The sequence below is a fragment of the Cephus cinctus genome, unplaced genomic scaffold (assembly GCF_000341935.2).
Source record: "Cephus cinctus unplaced genomic scaffold, Ccin1 Ccin1_scaffold1004, whole genome shotgun sequence".
NCBI classification, from domain to species: domain Eukaryota; kingdom Metazoa; phylum Arthropoda; class Insecta; order Hymenoptera; family Cephidae; genus Cephus; species Cephus cinctus.
In genome coordinates this window covers 61,017-75,236 of record NW_014333547.1, presented here as the reverse complement: position 1 = coordinate 75,236, position 14,220 = coordinate 61,017, and the positions used below count along the sequence as shown (strand labels likewise).

Here is a 14,220-nt window from a genome sequence, read left to right as displayed (position 1 = left end):
AAATATTTTGATATATATATATATAAATTCGGAATTTTCTTTAGGTAATTAAATTTCCATTCTTTTTGGCGACCACGATTGATTTTGAAAAATATTTTTTATTACTCTTTCATAAATAACTTTTTCATTTTCTTCGTATATCCTTATAGAGTATACTTCAGGGACGTTGTATATGTATTACGTCCTAGATACGTTGAGCAAGCGTGTCAAGGATTTCTCAGCTCACAGAAGGAAATTGCAAGGGAATCGTATACGATTCTAGGAGCGATAGCAAAAGCGTAAGGTAGGCTAGATTAAATGTATTATAACACACGAGACCTTCCAAGTTAAAACGGGATCATTTTATTTCTTATAGATACACAAGTTATCTTCCGCAGTATCAAGGGACGATAGGTCACGTCATCGCGATAACATTATTTGGTACAGTGGATACACGCTCGTAATTGATGACACGAAGCATTAATTTTGCGCATTTTTATTTTAAATGATAAACGTTGATTATTAATAGCGTCGCTAAGGTAACGTCAATGACGTAACGGTCGGTAAAGTAGTACTGCAGCTCGATAAATGTGAGGTGCAATGGGAAAAATGAGAATTGCGTAAATCCGACGGAAAGATGGAAAGTTCAAGGTGCGATTCGTTCTTGCGTTTAGGATAAGTCGTGTTAAAATAATTTATTTAATGCGTTATTACGGGAAAACTACGTGAGAGTATCGCTAGCGTGGAAAAACAGTACAAGAATCTTATCAGCTTATCACTCGGCCGAATCAGTTTAATCAGTCTCCAATTATTTCTAACCATCCCTTTCGGCCTTGGTCTTCTGCTTTGTCATATGGAAATTAACGGGTGTGATAATAATGAGAATATCGGTTACTCATTGATTACGTAGGCAGATTTTAAATTCCATATTGAAATGGGTTTATCGAATTGCGCTCGTTCGCCGGAAAACTTGGATATGTCGTTACTATCGGTTTAGTCTTGTTCGATTTTTTTCTTCGCAGATTAATATCGCTGATTGGCAAATTGAAAGTGATTAACGATCAATCGGCACTCTGCGAATCCGTCAGTTCGAATCGTAGCGAGACTTTCGAACAGTCGTTTGCCCGGATTGTTATAATTATTTATTTCATAATTTGTATCGTTTACGGTATAATTTAAGAATTTTCGTCGCTATTTTCTATTTTAACAATGTTGAAATGTTTTTCAAAATTTATTTTTCTTCCTTCTCACCTTATATCTGATTTGCCATATTTTTATCTGTGTTCGCCAATTGATAATTTTGACCAGTGTCGGTAAGGTAGAAGATGACACAATTTATGTATACAATTTCAAATGCTACTTCGCGGATTTTTACATAATTGAAAATCAAATTTTTACATAATTAAAAATCGCTACGAAGACCTTAAAGAATACCAAAAGCTTGACGAAAGCCATTTCTGTTATGCTTTCGAAGAAGATAAAAGATCCAACGGACGATTTTCGAATCGAAGCGTTTTTCTTCTTCGACAAGCGTACATGCGATTAAGGACCTTTGACCTTTTTCAAATACGATTTCAACCGCAAACCATTCATGGCTTTTATTCATACGGATTCGTCCTGATCCCGTAGCTCCCTTCGGTTGTCCCGAATGAAATTGAATCGTCCATCGCGACAAACGGCAACAATAAGATTCATCTTGGGATAACAAACTAGAGAATAGGCTTATGTAACGAGGCGAATAAAAGATTCAAAAAAGTATAACGTACCCAAACGTACAAATAAGCAATTACGGTAACAAGAAATTTGCGGTATCGAGGGTAAAAATTGTCAATAAGGATTACGCGAATCATATAAAAGATAAAAGGATAAAAGATTCAAGAAAGTATAACGTACCCAAACGTACAAATAAGCAATTACGGTAACAAGAAATTTGCGGTATCGAGGGTAAAAATTGTCAATAAGGATTACGCGAATCATATAAAAGATAAAAGGATAAAAGATTCAAGAAAGTATAACGTACCCAAACGTACAAATAAGCAATTACGGTAACAAGAAATTTGCGGTATCGAGGGTAAAAATTGTCAATAAGGATTACGCGAATCATATAAAAGATAAAAGGATAAAAGATTCAAGAAAGTATAACGTACCCAAACGTACAAATAAGCAATTACGGTAACAAGAAATTTGCGGGTAAAAATTTTCAATAAGGATTACGCGAATCATCGTTACTCTCGTGAGTGTAAAAATTTGACTAGAATAAAGAGAACAGCTGCTACGTAAATTCATTAAGAGAATCGAGCGTTATGGAATTTGTCGTGAAAATTTGCAAAAATTCTTAAGCCAGAGACTTCGGGTTTTTTAAGAGACGAAAAATACGTATGACAATTCGCAGAGTCACCATGATTCTCCCGAGAAAGCCAAACTGTGCGCCGGATGATAAATCCTGATTCAGCGTTCGCCAATTGGACACGACGTACCCGTAGGCAGTGCCATCAGGGCCATCCAACTTCTGTACGTCATAGTTATAACTTATAACGAGTAATCGCTCGACGAGGGACAAACGAAGGATTCACGCAGCTGAGCCCGGAAGGACTTACGCTTCGTGGATGTACTTATTGAGATCGAGAATCGCTGAATCCCGACTTGACAGATGAGTTGGAACCTGGGAGAAGAGGAGTTCCTGAAGAAGTCGTCTGTTGACTGTAGGTACCACTGGGGATTCCATCAGAGCTTCTCTTCCTGGGTTCGCTAATTCAGGATGTTCCGCCACAGTATCGGAAAGCGCTGCGATCAGTACGTCTGAAACAGAGAGAAGAAGAATTTAGATATTTTATACGAAAAGATCAATTTTTGACCGTTCATTGGGAAATTAATCAAAAATATCAAATGTCAATAATTAAACTGCGAATACGAGTGACTGTTTTTTTTTTTCATCAAAATCATTGTTAACCTACTTTTTGATTCTGCTTTTCGTATTCATTGTAAATGGATAAAAAAAAAAAAAAAAAAACTCGAAATTGTCAGATAAAATTTTCTGTTCAAAATACCGAAGGGTTTCCTGAAAGGCGGCAGACAATTCCCATTGAAAACAAAAAATGTCTTTTGTCACATTTTTATACGGATTCTTCACTTGAACGTAGTAAATAGTGAAACACCCATGACAATAGTGTTCCGAAGTCATAAAATCAAAAAAAAAAAAAAAAAAAAAAAAAAAAAAAGAAAACAATTCCCTTGAATAAAATGAATTCGCAAAAGAGTAGAGTAAAAGGAGTAAAAGCAAAGAAAACAGTAAGAGTTGAAAATATGCTTATCACGTATATCACACATTTTCATTACTTCACCATAAAATCTACCACGTACAGGTATTTGCATTCATATGAATTCTTTCGTTCATCCTTCGAATACGTATATACCATTATTGAAAATATCATATGGAAATTCTCATATTGTAGAGTGCCTGTGGATTTTATAGTATTTTTCATAGAGCATTGTTCCACTTGGAACTTTTCTACCCTTTGACCTTTCTCCTAAAGCCTGAAACGTATCCAGCTACGAACAAGCACCTCGAGGATCAGACGTCGTCGATATTAATTAAAAACGTTACTCCATCCTGGGTATTCCTTAATTGGCTCTGACAAGAATCAAATTTCGCGTTACTTCAGAGATCCTTTTTCTCAAAGTTGTCAACCTGCGAGTTAACCAACCAATCGGGGTACTGATCCTCCATTTCAATTCGTTCCATTGTACCTCAGGGTGGATAAACCCACGGGGGACCGACTGTCGTCCTCGGTGGCAGCAACTTCCTGTTCTACTTGAGACATTTTTGTTTTAGAGCACGAACTTTAGGTACCTCCATTATTCGACACAATGGCGCCGGCTTGCATAGAATAACACGCGTTCGTTCTCAATGGCTGAGAATAACTGTGGCAATAGAAAAGAAAGTGCACTTTGAAGCTTCTCTGCAAAGCGAATAAGCATTTGGGAAAGATGAAAGGAAAGTGGCTTTAGCAAAGTTATACGTTTGAAAACAAAAAATGTTCATTTTTCATTTTCACATTTCTTTGTATATGAATAACACATTGGGTGGTTTCCTACTTCGACAGGAAACGAGGTAGCTTCTCGTTAAACGTCCAGTTGTCTGAGGTCGACGTGGGTTAACAAGCATTCCTTTTACTAAACTTTATCAGTCATGAGGATATACGTATCTCCTTGCACGAGGAGTTAGGACTACTTAGTGATGCACAGTAGTCCCAAGACGAAGTGAAGCTTAACGAAGTTTGCTTCTCCATAACCGTTAAGCTATATACAGTGAGCTTTACGTTATATGTATATATATACAGAAAGTTTAATTCATCCAGCGAAGGCCAAACTCTCTGGCAAATTCTCCGTCCGCCATTGGACCTATCCATTATAATTTTCAACCTGTTAAAGGACCTGTACAGTCCATCAATAAATTAGTTAATGATAAGGTGAAATGCGGATGAAAGAAAGTAACTTTAAAACCCACCCAGAACTTTCTTCTCCAAGGTTCTAGTGATTCGTCCTTCGGCTGCTTCCGTTTCCAGAAATACAGTGAACTTCTGAAGTATATCCTGGGCGTAATTGCTACCTGGAATTTCAAAAATTTACAGACACTAAATTCACTGCAATCAGTGTTATCATTAGGATTACGAATAGGTCCGTTATCAAGTTGGATAACTGACGTTAGGAGGATAATAGAAAATACATATGCGAGAGTGACCCATTTAACTGGATTGTTATAATCGATACGTGTCGAAGGTCAAGATGGTTTACCTCTAGTCAAGGCCTGGGAGAACATGACTTTAGCAAGCTGATAGATAACTTCCTCGAGAGAGTATTTCGTGTAAAGGAAGTCAGCCACCTTGAGACGTTCAAGAAGTTCCTCGTAGACAGCGTCCTTCGGCCTGAATGGTGCTGCAACTTCCGGTACGTTACGATTGGTCAGACTGTCTTGTCTATTTTGTCCAAGGATATTGTTGTTGGATAATTCTGAAACGAAGAAAAGAAAAATTGCGATTTTTCAAAGAACTTGGATAATTGCAAAATAACAATGGAAAGTAACTAGTAAAATTATTAGTATCAGTTAAACGGCGTTCGCGTTGTTTAGAACTCTTTTGTTAATTATTGCTCGTTATTCGATAATATAAAATGTTGAAAAGTACACGTTAAAATGGAAAACTGTACTAACGAACATCGTGCGACTTATAAAAATCCCTTCTTTTTTGTTGATAGCTATTATATTGAGACATTCTGGGATTCTGTACATTCGAATAATGCTGTGCACGTGTATGTTAAATAATTGTTTGACGTACTAGCTGATACTGTTTGCTTCACAATGGAGAATCAATTATTCACAATAAATTGGAACGTATACCAGACCGGATGACAGATTGACTTTGCAAGAGGTATGAAAAATATATCTATATTTCATGATGTATGCTAAATAAATGAAACTAAATTTGACAAAGAGACGTGAAATTACAAGGTAGAAATAGTAATGTGAAAGAGACTTGAATATAAGCTGGTATAATAAAAGACAAAAAATTGTATCAAATGGTAAAAATTCGTTGAGTGATTACCAACACAGCTAAAACAAAGAAAGAAAATGAATTACTTGATTGAATAAGGTATACAATAAATAAATAAGAAATTCCATACCTGCAAGAGGATCAAGGAGCATGGGCCTCTTCTTTAAAGGATCCATCAGGACATCTTGGTACTCCTTATTCAATGGCAAGCTCTGTTCTGATTTCTCAAACAAAGGTATTTTCTGCATCAAATTAGTTCTCTCCTAAAAACAAGACAATTATTCTTCCCTTAATAGAATTTCGACAAGTTCGCAGCTGAAGCTAATTGGCTTGATCGGATTTCAGAAAGGGTCGAATAAATTGACGTTAGAATTTGAAATTCAAATAATAACGCTTTACCACTGTGCATTGTGAAAATGGAGATAACGTTAAGGAAAGTTGCCGCTTTGGATTTTCACGAAAAACGCTTTTATAATCTTAAACTTTTAATGTATTTTACCATAAATCTTGAACGGTAAAACATTGATGTACTCCGATTTCAAATACTGACTCGGGTAAATATTTTATTCACTTATATTTCCTCGCTATTTTCTCTCCCAAGTACGCGTCACGTTGCGTATACATATAGCTGGTGGTGCATTTATTCGAAGCAGAGACGCTTACACGAAAAGGGTGGAAACGTATTTACCATATACATGAAAAATAGAAAAGACTCTTTATTTCAGATGGTTCAGGAGGAAAGCGACTTCCTCTTTGAAAGCATCGAAATCCAAAGATCTTTAAGTTTAAGTAGGTTACAGTTGCAGTGCCACTTTACATGTCAGCATAGAACCAGTGAGGCTGGATCAGTAGAGAGATTTAAAAAATTTCATTCACACCGAAAGATGTACATTAACGACTACAGTTACGCGTGTGTACGGTAGCTTAATTACAATAGATTTTAAAAGCAAAATAAATCCAAATTGAAAATGTGAAAATGTAAGTTTTCCTCAAAGAATCCGAATGAAAACGGTATATTTAAGGAAATCGAAACTCCTTGGGAAAGAAATACTTCTTCATTTGTTAAACGGGAGGTCGTTAAGGCTCCTCGTTAATTTTCTACCTTGGCCTGGGCGTAACGGGGCTGCAAATTGTCCAAGTTATACTTCACTTCCTGCAGGAATGCAATGGCTTCGTCCCGCGTCATCTGCAATTGAGAGAGAGAAAAAAAAATATAGTCTTACTTAGGAATTTGCTTTCTTCGCCTTATAACGTTTTTTTCATTGAAAAACATTCTAATCCTTGGACTAACTCTTGGTATTAAAATATATCATGGGGTTTCTTATTGAATATATTACTCGAGTATCGTATCAATATTATAATATTACAATCGATATCGGGAAAATATATATTATTTGGCGAATATCGTACGTTTACGTGAACCACGAGATTTTAATAGCAGCCAGCCCCGCCAGTAAACGTAGCAAAATAAATACATGAACGGGATTGCTGAGGTTTGGCGATTTACGTTTTTCTTTCGCTGTCGACAAATGAAACGATTTGAAATTTTTTTTTCCGCGGCTACGGACTGAACGCAAGGAAAAGCGAGAAGCGCTGGTAAAGATTTCAGTACCCTAGCGAGGGTACTGAAGTTTGAGGATCTTAGTACGTACTTGAAGAAAATAAATATGCGTTACCATGACGACGAAAATAAGATAAATATTTCTTGACGTCTCGATATTTTTAAACGGCGTAATACCAAGATCGATATTTCGATCGATTATCCAGATCAATATTTATACACGAAATTATATACTAACCAATCCTTCCTGAAGAAATTCTTCGACAGCTAACGTAACCCCTTTCTCGTCACCAGTCCAGAACACGTATTCGGCCATATCCATCGGAGAGTACTGAACACTGGCATAAGTAGCCAACTTGTCCATTCGCTCCAGCTTGTTGGAAAATTATAAATAAAAATATGTAATTGCGTAAACAAACATAACTGGCATACACAATTAGTCAGATAAACGAATGAAGGATCGAGTATTAAACTAGAAAAAATTTGACGTTCGATCTTCATTGACATTTCGTATATTAATATATCGTATATCGTCGTATACGATAAACGTCAAGACCCTGATTGTATGTATTAATACAATATACAGGTATGTTAAATATATTTAATTTTTGTTAATCGATCGTTGGCTTTCGAAAGGCAACGTAAAAAAAGTACTTACCGAATTCGAAAGATCCTGCGGAGCATAAGCACGTCTTTGGCCATTTTCAGTGAGTTGTTCGGTGAGCGAAGCAGTTGAGCTTGATTCCGCAGGAGCGCTAGTGTTCTGTCGTTGATGTTCACCGTGAACAACTTCGGCCTGGCCTTTCGGTACTAAGGACGGCGGCAGGGGTCTGGGTATAGCCGTCGCGACGGATGGCGTCTCTGGAGAAGCGTCCTTTGCTTCTTTCTCGTGCGTTTCTGCAACAGAAGGCATTTGAAGTAGGTTCAGTCGTTACACGTAGTTACATTAACTCCCACTAGATGGCAGGCACGCACGACCGTTGTATCGTGCTGAGTATTCCGTAATTTCGAACCCTCAATATTTGAGACAAGATGTATCGAGGTCATCCGTGAATGGAGTTAATGGACGTGGACGAGGTCGACGTAGCCTGTCGGCTTTAATACGAAGCCTCTATCATATCTTGGTGTCTTTTGATAGCTTATATGTCCGATGGAAAGTCTTTGAGAAAGATATATCTATATGGTATACTTCTACAGACTCCCGTACAAAGCGAGCTCTCACAACGCGAATTCCTATAAGCGTCAAAGACATTGCGACTACAGTTTTCACGTAACGCGATTCTTCGTACAACGCGTTAAATAATAAAACGCAGGATTTACCTGATTTATGAATTAAATCCGTACAGCATGATTTCCAGTCGCGTTATAGGCAATCTACTGCATATCGTTGCATTGCTCCTTTTTATTTGAATTCATAAAAAAAAAAACATTTTCTTAACATTTTTTACTTTTACTCTCATTCACGTGTTTTCTGAAAGTGAATGACGAATCGAATTTTTTTTGATGGCAATAAATTACAGAGTCAATTATCCTGACGGTTGATCACTTTGGAATTTTTCTACTGAACACCAGGTATTATAGCTGTCGATAATAAATCGATTTTACGCTCTCGCGTATGTATAACGCTTCGTTACCGACATGCCGCACGTGGGCGGCGATTACAGTGGAAAAAGCAGGTAGGTTTTAACAATGCCAGGTTATCGGGAAATATTGCATTGCTATTGCGAGACCTTAAATTATTTAGCAAAGTGTCGCGAGCAGCGTCATTTGCCCCGGAATGAGAATGTCCTGGCGGAAAGTTGTATTAGAAAAGAACGAAAAAGAGGATAGACTAAAAGCAGAAATCTACTGTACCGGCGAACGGTAATATGGTGTGCTCGCTTTGAATGTACTTTTTTTAATTTTTTTTTATCAGAATAAAATACGTTTCTTCGAACGCCACCATGTATATTAAGAGGATTACACGCTCCAAGTATTGTGACGTATTATTTTATGGTACATCCGTGGCTATAGGTATATGTTCGGCTACCGATTCAGATTACGTTCTTGTTTTCTGGTTCCCCTCGGGTGGCCACCCTGATCAGAAGCCACGCTCTCGGATTGATTCGTACAGTTATTCTTTATTGTTGAGTTGAAGTCGAGGTGCTCGAATATGCCGTAGGGAGATAGTCTCGACGTACCGAGCCTCCCGGCAGAGGAATCGACGGGGACGCCTTCACGGACCGGCAAAAGCCCGGGTGAGATACAGGCGTCCCGCTGGACATGAGCAGAGGGCTGTAGAGCGTGCGGAGATATAGTTTTGATACGGTTAAGGGCAATATTGAATTCGATGATAGAAATGGAAAAATTGATCGGAGTCCGCGCGCCGTTTGGATTCCAGTTCAATTAGGAAAATCAAACAGATAATATTACGTTGTCGTAAATCTGCTGTTTCGCCTCGATTAAATGTAATTTTGTTTACCGGAACTCGATTGTTTGCACTGCAAGGAAACGTTGTATTAGGGATTCATAGGTATCTATTTCCTTTTAGCGAACGTGACGCGATAGGCTTTTCTTTACTTTCAATGCCGTTAGCTCTGATCAGGTCGGATTAGGTACAAGGTGAAATATTAAATATTTTCTGACGATCGGACTAGTCACTGTGGGTCTAATAGTAATTTTATTAATCGAACAAGCTTTACCTTCGATTGCAGCTGATGCGTCTGTATTTAATTCCGGGATGGAAGATTCTTTTATCGTACTGCTTCGACTTTCAGCCGCCTGAGCTTCTCTTACTGCAGCGACGGTATTTCCTGCGAATTCAATGCGCAATCGGCTGAGACGAAAATGAAGGATATCGAGAATCATTTTTTTAGTGACGATTCTAGTTATTGGATTTAATGTGATAATATGTAGGTATTTTAATTATATTTATAATTGCATATCGCGGAAGAATAGTGGATCGGAATAATTATTTGGAAATTCATTTAATTACTTGATAATTACATACGCGTGGAACGTAATTTGATGTTTGCCAAAATTTGGAGGTTAGGGTACCTAACTGCAGACATTTCAAGGAATTTACATATATTTCTTGCACGTCGACGCGATCTGTCCTACGAAATAAATGAAAAAATTTGCAAATTTGATTAAATCAAGTTTTCATCGTTTCAAGGCAGACACTCATATCCAGATTTATCGTATTTACTCCATTTGCAAAATAGTACGTCCGCGTGAGCCAGAATTCGATTTCATCAACGATATTTGGGTCACCGCAGGATAATGGAAATGCACGGTAACACTGGAACGTAACGTCTATATGAGTCACGACCTAGTTTTTACGGTCTGGTTTCTATAGAAATTTTTTAAAAATGAAAATACACCAAAAATGAACTGATAATTTTTTTTTCGAATTTAGACTGCTCGCATCTAAATGCGCAAACCGCCTGTACGTACGGTAAAAATGCATTTTAATACAGATCCTACGATCACTGCGCTTATATGAAATCGTGATATCGATTGTATCGAAATGCAATTATCGAAATATATTAATTAATTAGGAATATTTTTATTACCGTTAAGATAAAATTTTTGAATAATTCTTTGAATTCGTTTAACTTAATGAGATTGTTGTTCGTACGATAATAAAAAGTAATGAAAGAAGCATTAACGGGCTTTTGATAAAATTATAAAAAGTCATAAGAAAAAAAACTCAAAAATATTCACATATAATTTCTTAAAATCGAAGGATACAAACTCGACTCAATACTCTATCGATATAAAATTTTCAATAATCTCCTAGAACTAACGTTTAACGTTACACAGTAAAAAAGTTCGACTCACCAATGGAATGTTTTAAGGTCTGAAGTTGCTCGACATCCGAATCCTAAGAAAGAAGTGAAGAAGATTAAGTTGAGTGAAGCTTTCTCAAAGTAAGCTTATCAAATAAATCAGACACGGGGTAGAGCCAAAACAATTACTTGGTACATCGATCAATTAATTTTGCCAGATAAATTATCAACGTTACGTATACATTACGACGTTATTTTCCGAATTCGTTGAAATTTCATCAAAAAAAAAAATTTCTAACTACAAAAAAAGCAAAATCAAATTATAACCGCCAGACAGTCTCGTGGGATTTGGATGGAAGAAGAAACGAGGTCTCAAAAAAAAAAAAAAATTGGAGCAAGTTAATAATTCGTTGCCCAACTCGACAACTCAGTGATATACAGGGTGGCTCTTGAAAAACGTTCGATTTGGATTTAGCTTCGATTCAGTTTCACGGTAATAAATTCCGTGTTCGTACGACCTGTAGTGATACTTTTAGTACCAATATTTGTCACCAGTCGCGCCAGTGCAGTTTACACTAGATTTTTTACAGTGCACATCAAATACATTTGAAATCGTAAGACAGAGTTTTCCTTGCTTTACATTTAATGCCGATATATTATTGGTCACTGAAAATAGACACCAGGTGGCCATTAAAACTGCGGGCGCCAAAATTCAAAAAAGGTATCGAATGTCTCTTCAGGCTGCTCCCGGTATGATCGTCCTATGGGGTTGGCGTTGTTGGATTTTGATGACGACCAACGTACCTCTGACGTCGCTGGTCTTGCTGGGAGAATGAGAATGGGAGACGAAGCTGCGGATCTACCCTTTGGCAAGTTCTCTTTGTTGGCGATACTGATTAATGTTGATTTACAATGATAATTGAAATCAGGCTGATGCTTGAAGATTTATGGAAAAATAATCCTTGGAGTTCATTGTTCTGGTCTTGAACAGCTGGCAAGAAGCGATAAATGTTTTTCCCTGATCTGAAAGCGAATACCTAATTCCCAGCTAAGAGTGACATGAATTTTCGTACCGTAGGAACGTATATACAGGGTGTCCTGAGACGAACGCATTTCAACGGCTGGGTTCGGTGCTTTGAGTAAATACAAGGAAAATGTTCCAAAGTGAAAATTCATTTCAAGACCTCATTAACGAGATAATTGATTTTCCAAATTTCTAGTACGAATCAATTTAGGCAAGTTCTGAGCATAAACAGCAGCGCGTATACAGGCATACAGACGTACCAGAGTCTGATTGCCTCTTTTGAGTCTATTCCTAAAAGACGTAAACTGCGTGTGGAATTGAATCGTAAAATTTCGAAAAAAAAAAACATACGACTCGAAAACAGCATTTACTTGTACAAATTTAGAAAATCAGTCACGTCGGTAATTAGATTTTCAAATAAATTTTTACTTAGGAATTTTTTCTTTGAAATTTCTCAAAAAATCCCACCCTACTACTGAAATTCGTTCGTTTTTACAGCACCTTGGCGTAAGAATAATGAAAATAATTTTTCTTATCAATATTTTTCCCGATAACAACGCAAGTCAAGTGAATCGAATCCTTTAGTGTGGTTTAATAGAATCGATAAATATTTGGAAGGAAGGAAGTCTGATATTAAAAATTCTTATATAATCTCATAAATTTCATTATTTTTCCAGTACGAAATTCTTCATCGTCCTGTCAACTCTTTCAATGTTGGCACTACGAACTCGTAATTTTCTTCTCAAACAGGGAGAAAGTGTCTAACGATCGCGCAGGTTGGTATTACGAAGGAGGGCGTGAAAAGACACGAAAGCATACGAAGGGCGGCGAAAATAGTCGAACCGTTTCGAAAAGCGATAACAATACGACGAGTCGAGAAAGCCGTATGACGTCAAAAGACGATAACAAGGATTATTACATTTAGCCTTATCATCATCCTCCTCATTTATATTTCGTACACCCTGTATCGTTCAATCTTTTCCTGTTTGACTGATATACAGACAGGGTTTTCCATATCCACATTATCAATTGTCTTATCTGAATCGTTATAAAAAAATATCCTGTCGATAATATTATTTCGTCGTCAGTCATACTTTACCATGAATTCCAAAAAATAGGGCGTCTATTAAAAAAGATTTTTTTTCATGAAAATATCATCTCTTAAAAAATCATATAAGACACGTACAATCGCCAGCGTATAGGTAGTCTATATGTTCATCCTAAAAATATTGTTAAGTAGTACGTGATGCATGAATTTTGAAACACCCTATATGAAAGTTCGAAGTTTCCCGCCGTTTGACCATTACACTAACCTAGAAGTTCGAATTGTGCCAGAGCCAAGTGAGGTTGATAATACAGGGTGTCCCAAAAAGAATTGAGGTGAAATTGAAAAAGCTTGAAAATTTAATAACTTTGAATGATGCTCAGAGTGAAATTTTTTTTTTATCCTTCATCTCGTCCCGAGAGCTTTTTAATTTATCTCAAGTCAAATCTGACAGAAGTCCGACAGATATTGAGTACAAGTTTTGCAGAATATTGAATTTATTTAATCAATCACTCGAGTCATTAATATTCTAGCTCCTTCCAGATACTCATTATTTTACTTTTCACGTAAACCGACGTCCTGACACTCGCTGCCAGCACGCGATTGGTCCACTTTAAATGCTTATATCTCAAAAACTAATTGTCAGATGACATTTTCGTATTTGAACTTGTCGCTTAATTCGACCTGAAAAATACGAAAATAAGGTCGACGTGCGCGATTATCAGGACACCCCATATAATACGGCGATAGAGCAAAGCAACTTCTGGCTACTAGTAATATCAAATACCGTCCTCCCCGAACGTAGCCTCAAATTCATTCATTCTCGAAGCTATAGAATGAATCCCGGTTGCCAGGGGATACCAGGACTGACGTCAGACACCCACTCCACCGCGACGCCCACGTCGTTTCCAAGTTGACGCAGAAAGTTCAAGTTATGAGTCCCAAGATAAGAGGAGGTGCCAGAGGCAATTGGCAGCCTCCGCACTTGTGCGAAACGCGTTTCCGCCTAATCCTCAAGAAACTGCCGAACACGAATTATTTCGTTGGGCTTCTTGCAATGCGAAAGATACTCGTCCACAGGGACGCACCCATACGTACATTTAACGTCGTCGTAAGAAATATTTTTGGGCTTCTGCTAACGTGCTTTTTTAACGACCTCTCGTTTGCGAGACAGCGCGAAACAAAGGGAGGTCAAACGTCGACGCTTCTGTTTGCTCTGGGGACATTGGGGGTAGCCGTTGAAGCCAAAATTTGGGTTAGCTTAAAATTTTTAGAAATTCACGAAAACTCTT

The 14,220-nt window shown here is 37.4% G+C and overlaps 1 protein-coding gene across 6 annotated transcripts in view; it reads right to left on the bottom strand.

The window, feature by feature from the left end:
- Positions 1-319: 319 nt before the first annotated feature.
- LOC107271631 overlaps positions 320-14,220 on the bottom strand; it is a 31,704-nt gene continuing 17,803 nt past the window's right edge. For 5 of the 6 annotated variants that reach the window (XM_015747846.2, XM_015747844.2, XM_015747842.2 and 2 more), the window contains 9 exons: positions 10,912-10,954; positions 9,771-9,881; positions 7,748-7,986; positions 7,328-7,462; positions 6,631-6,714; positions 5,659-5,791; positions 4,774-4,989; positions 4,487-4,588; positions 320-2,778 (listed from right to left, as the gene is read on the bottom strand). In XM_015747846.2, coding sequence (XP_015603332.1) covers positions 2,573-2,778; positions 4,487-4,588; positions 4,774-4,989; positions 5,659-5,791; positions 6,631-6,714; positions 7,328-7,462; positions 7,748-7,986; positions 9,771-9,881; positions 10,912-10,954 — 1,269 coding nt within the window. In that variant the 3' untranslated portion in view covers positions 320-2,572. Of the gene's footprint in view, positions 2,779-4,074; positions 4,414-4,486; positions 4,589-4,773; positions 4,990-5,658; positions 5,792-6,630; positions 6,715-7,327; positions 7,463-7,747; positions 7,987-9,770; positions 9,882-10,911; positions 10,955-14,220 lie in introns of those variants that run through there. The other variant, XM_025088844.1, reaches the window with a different exon arrangement.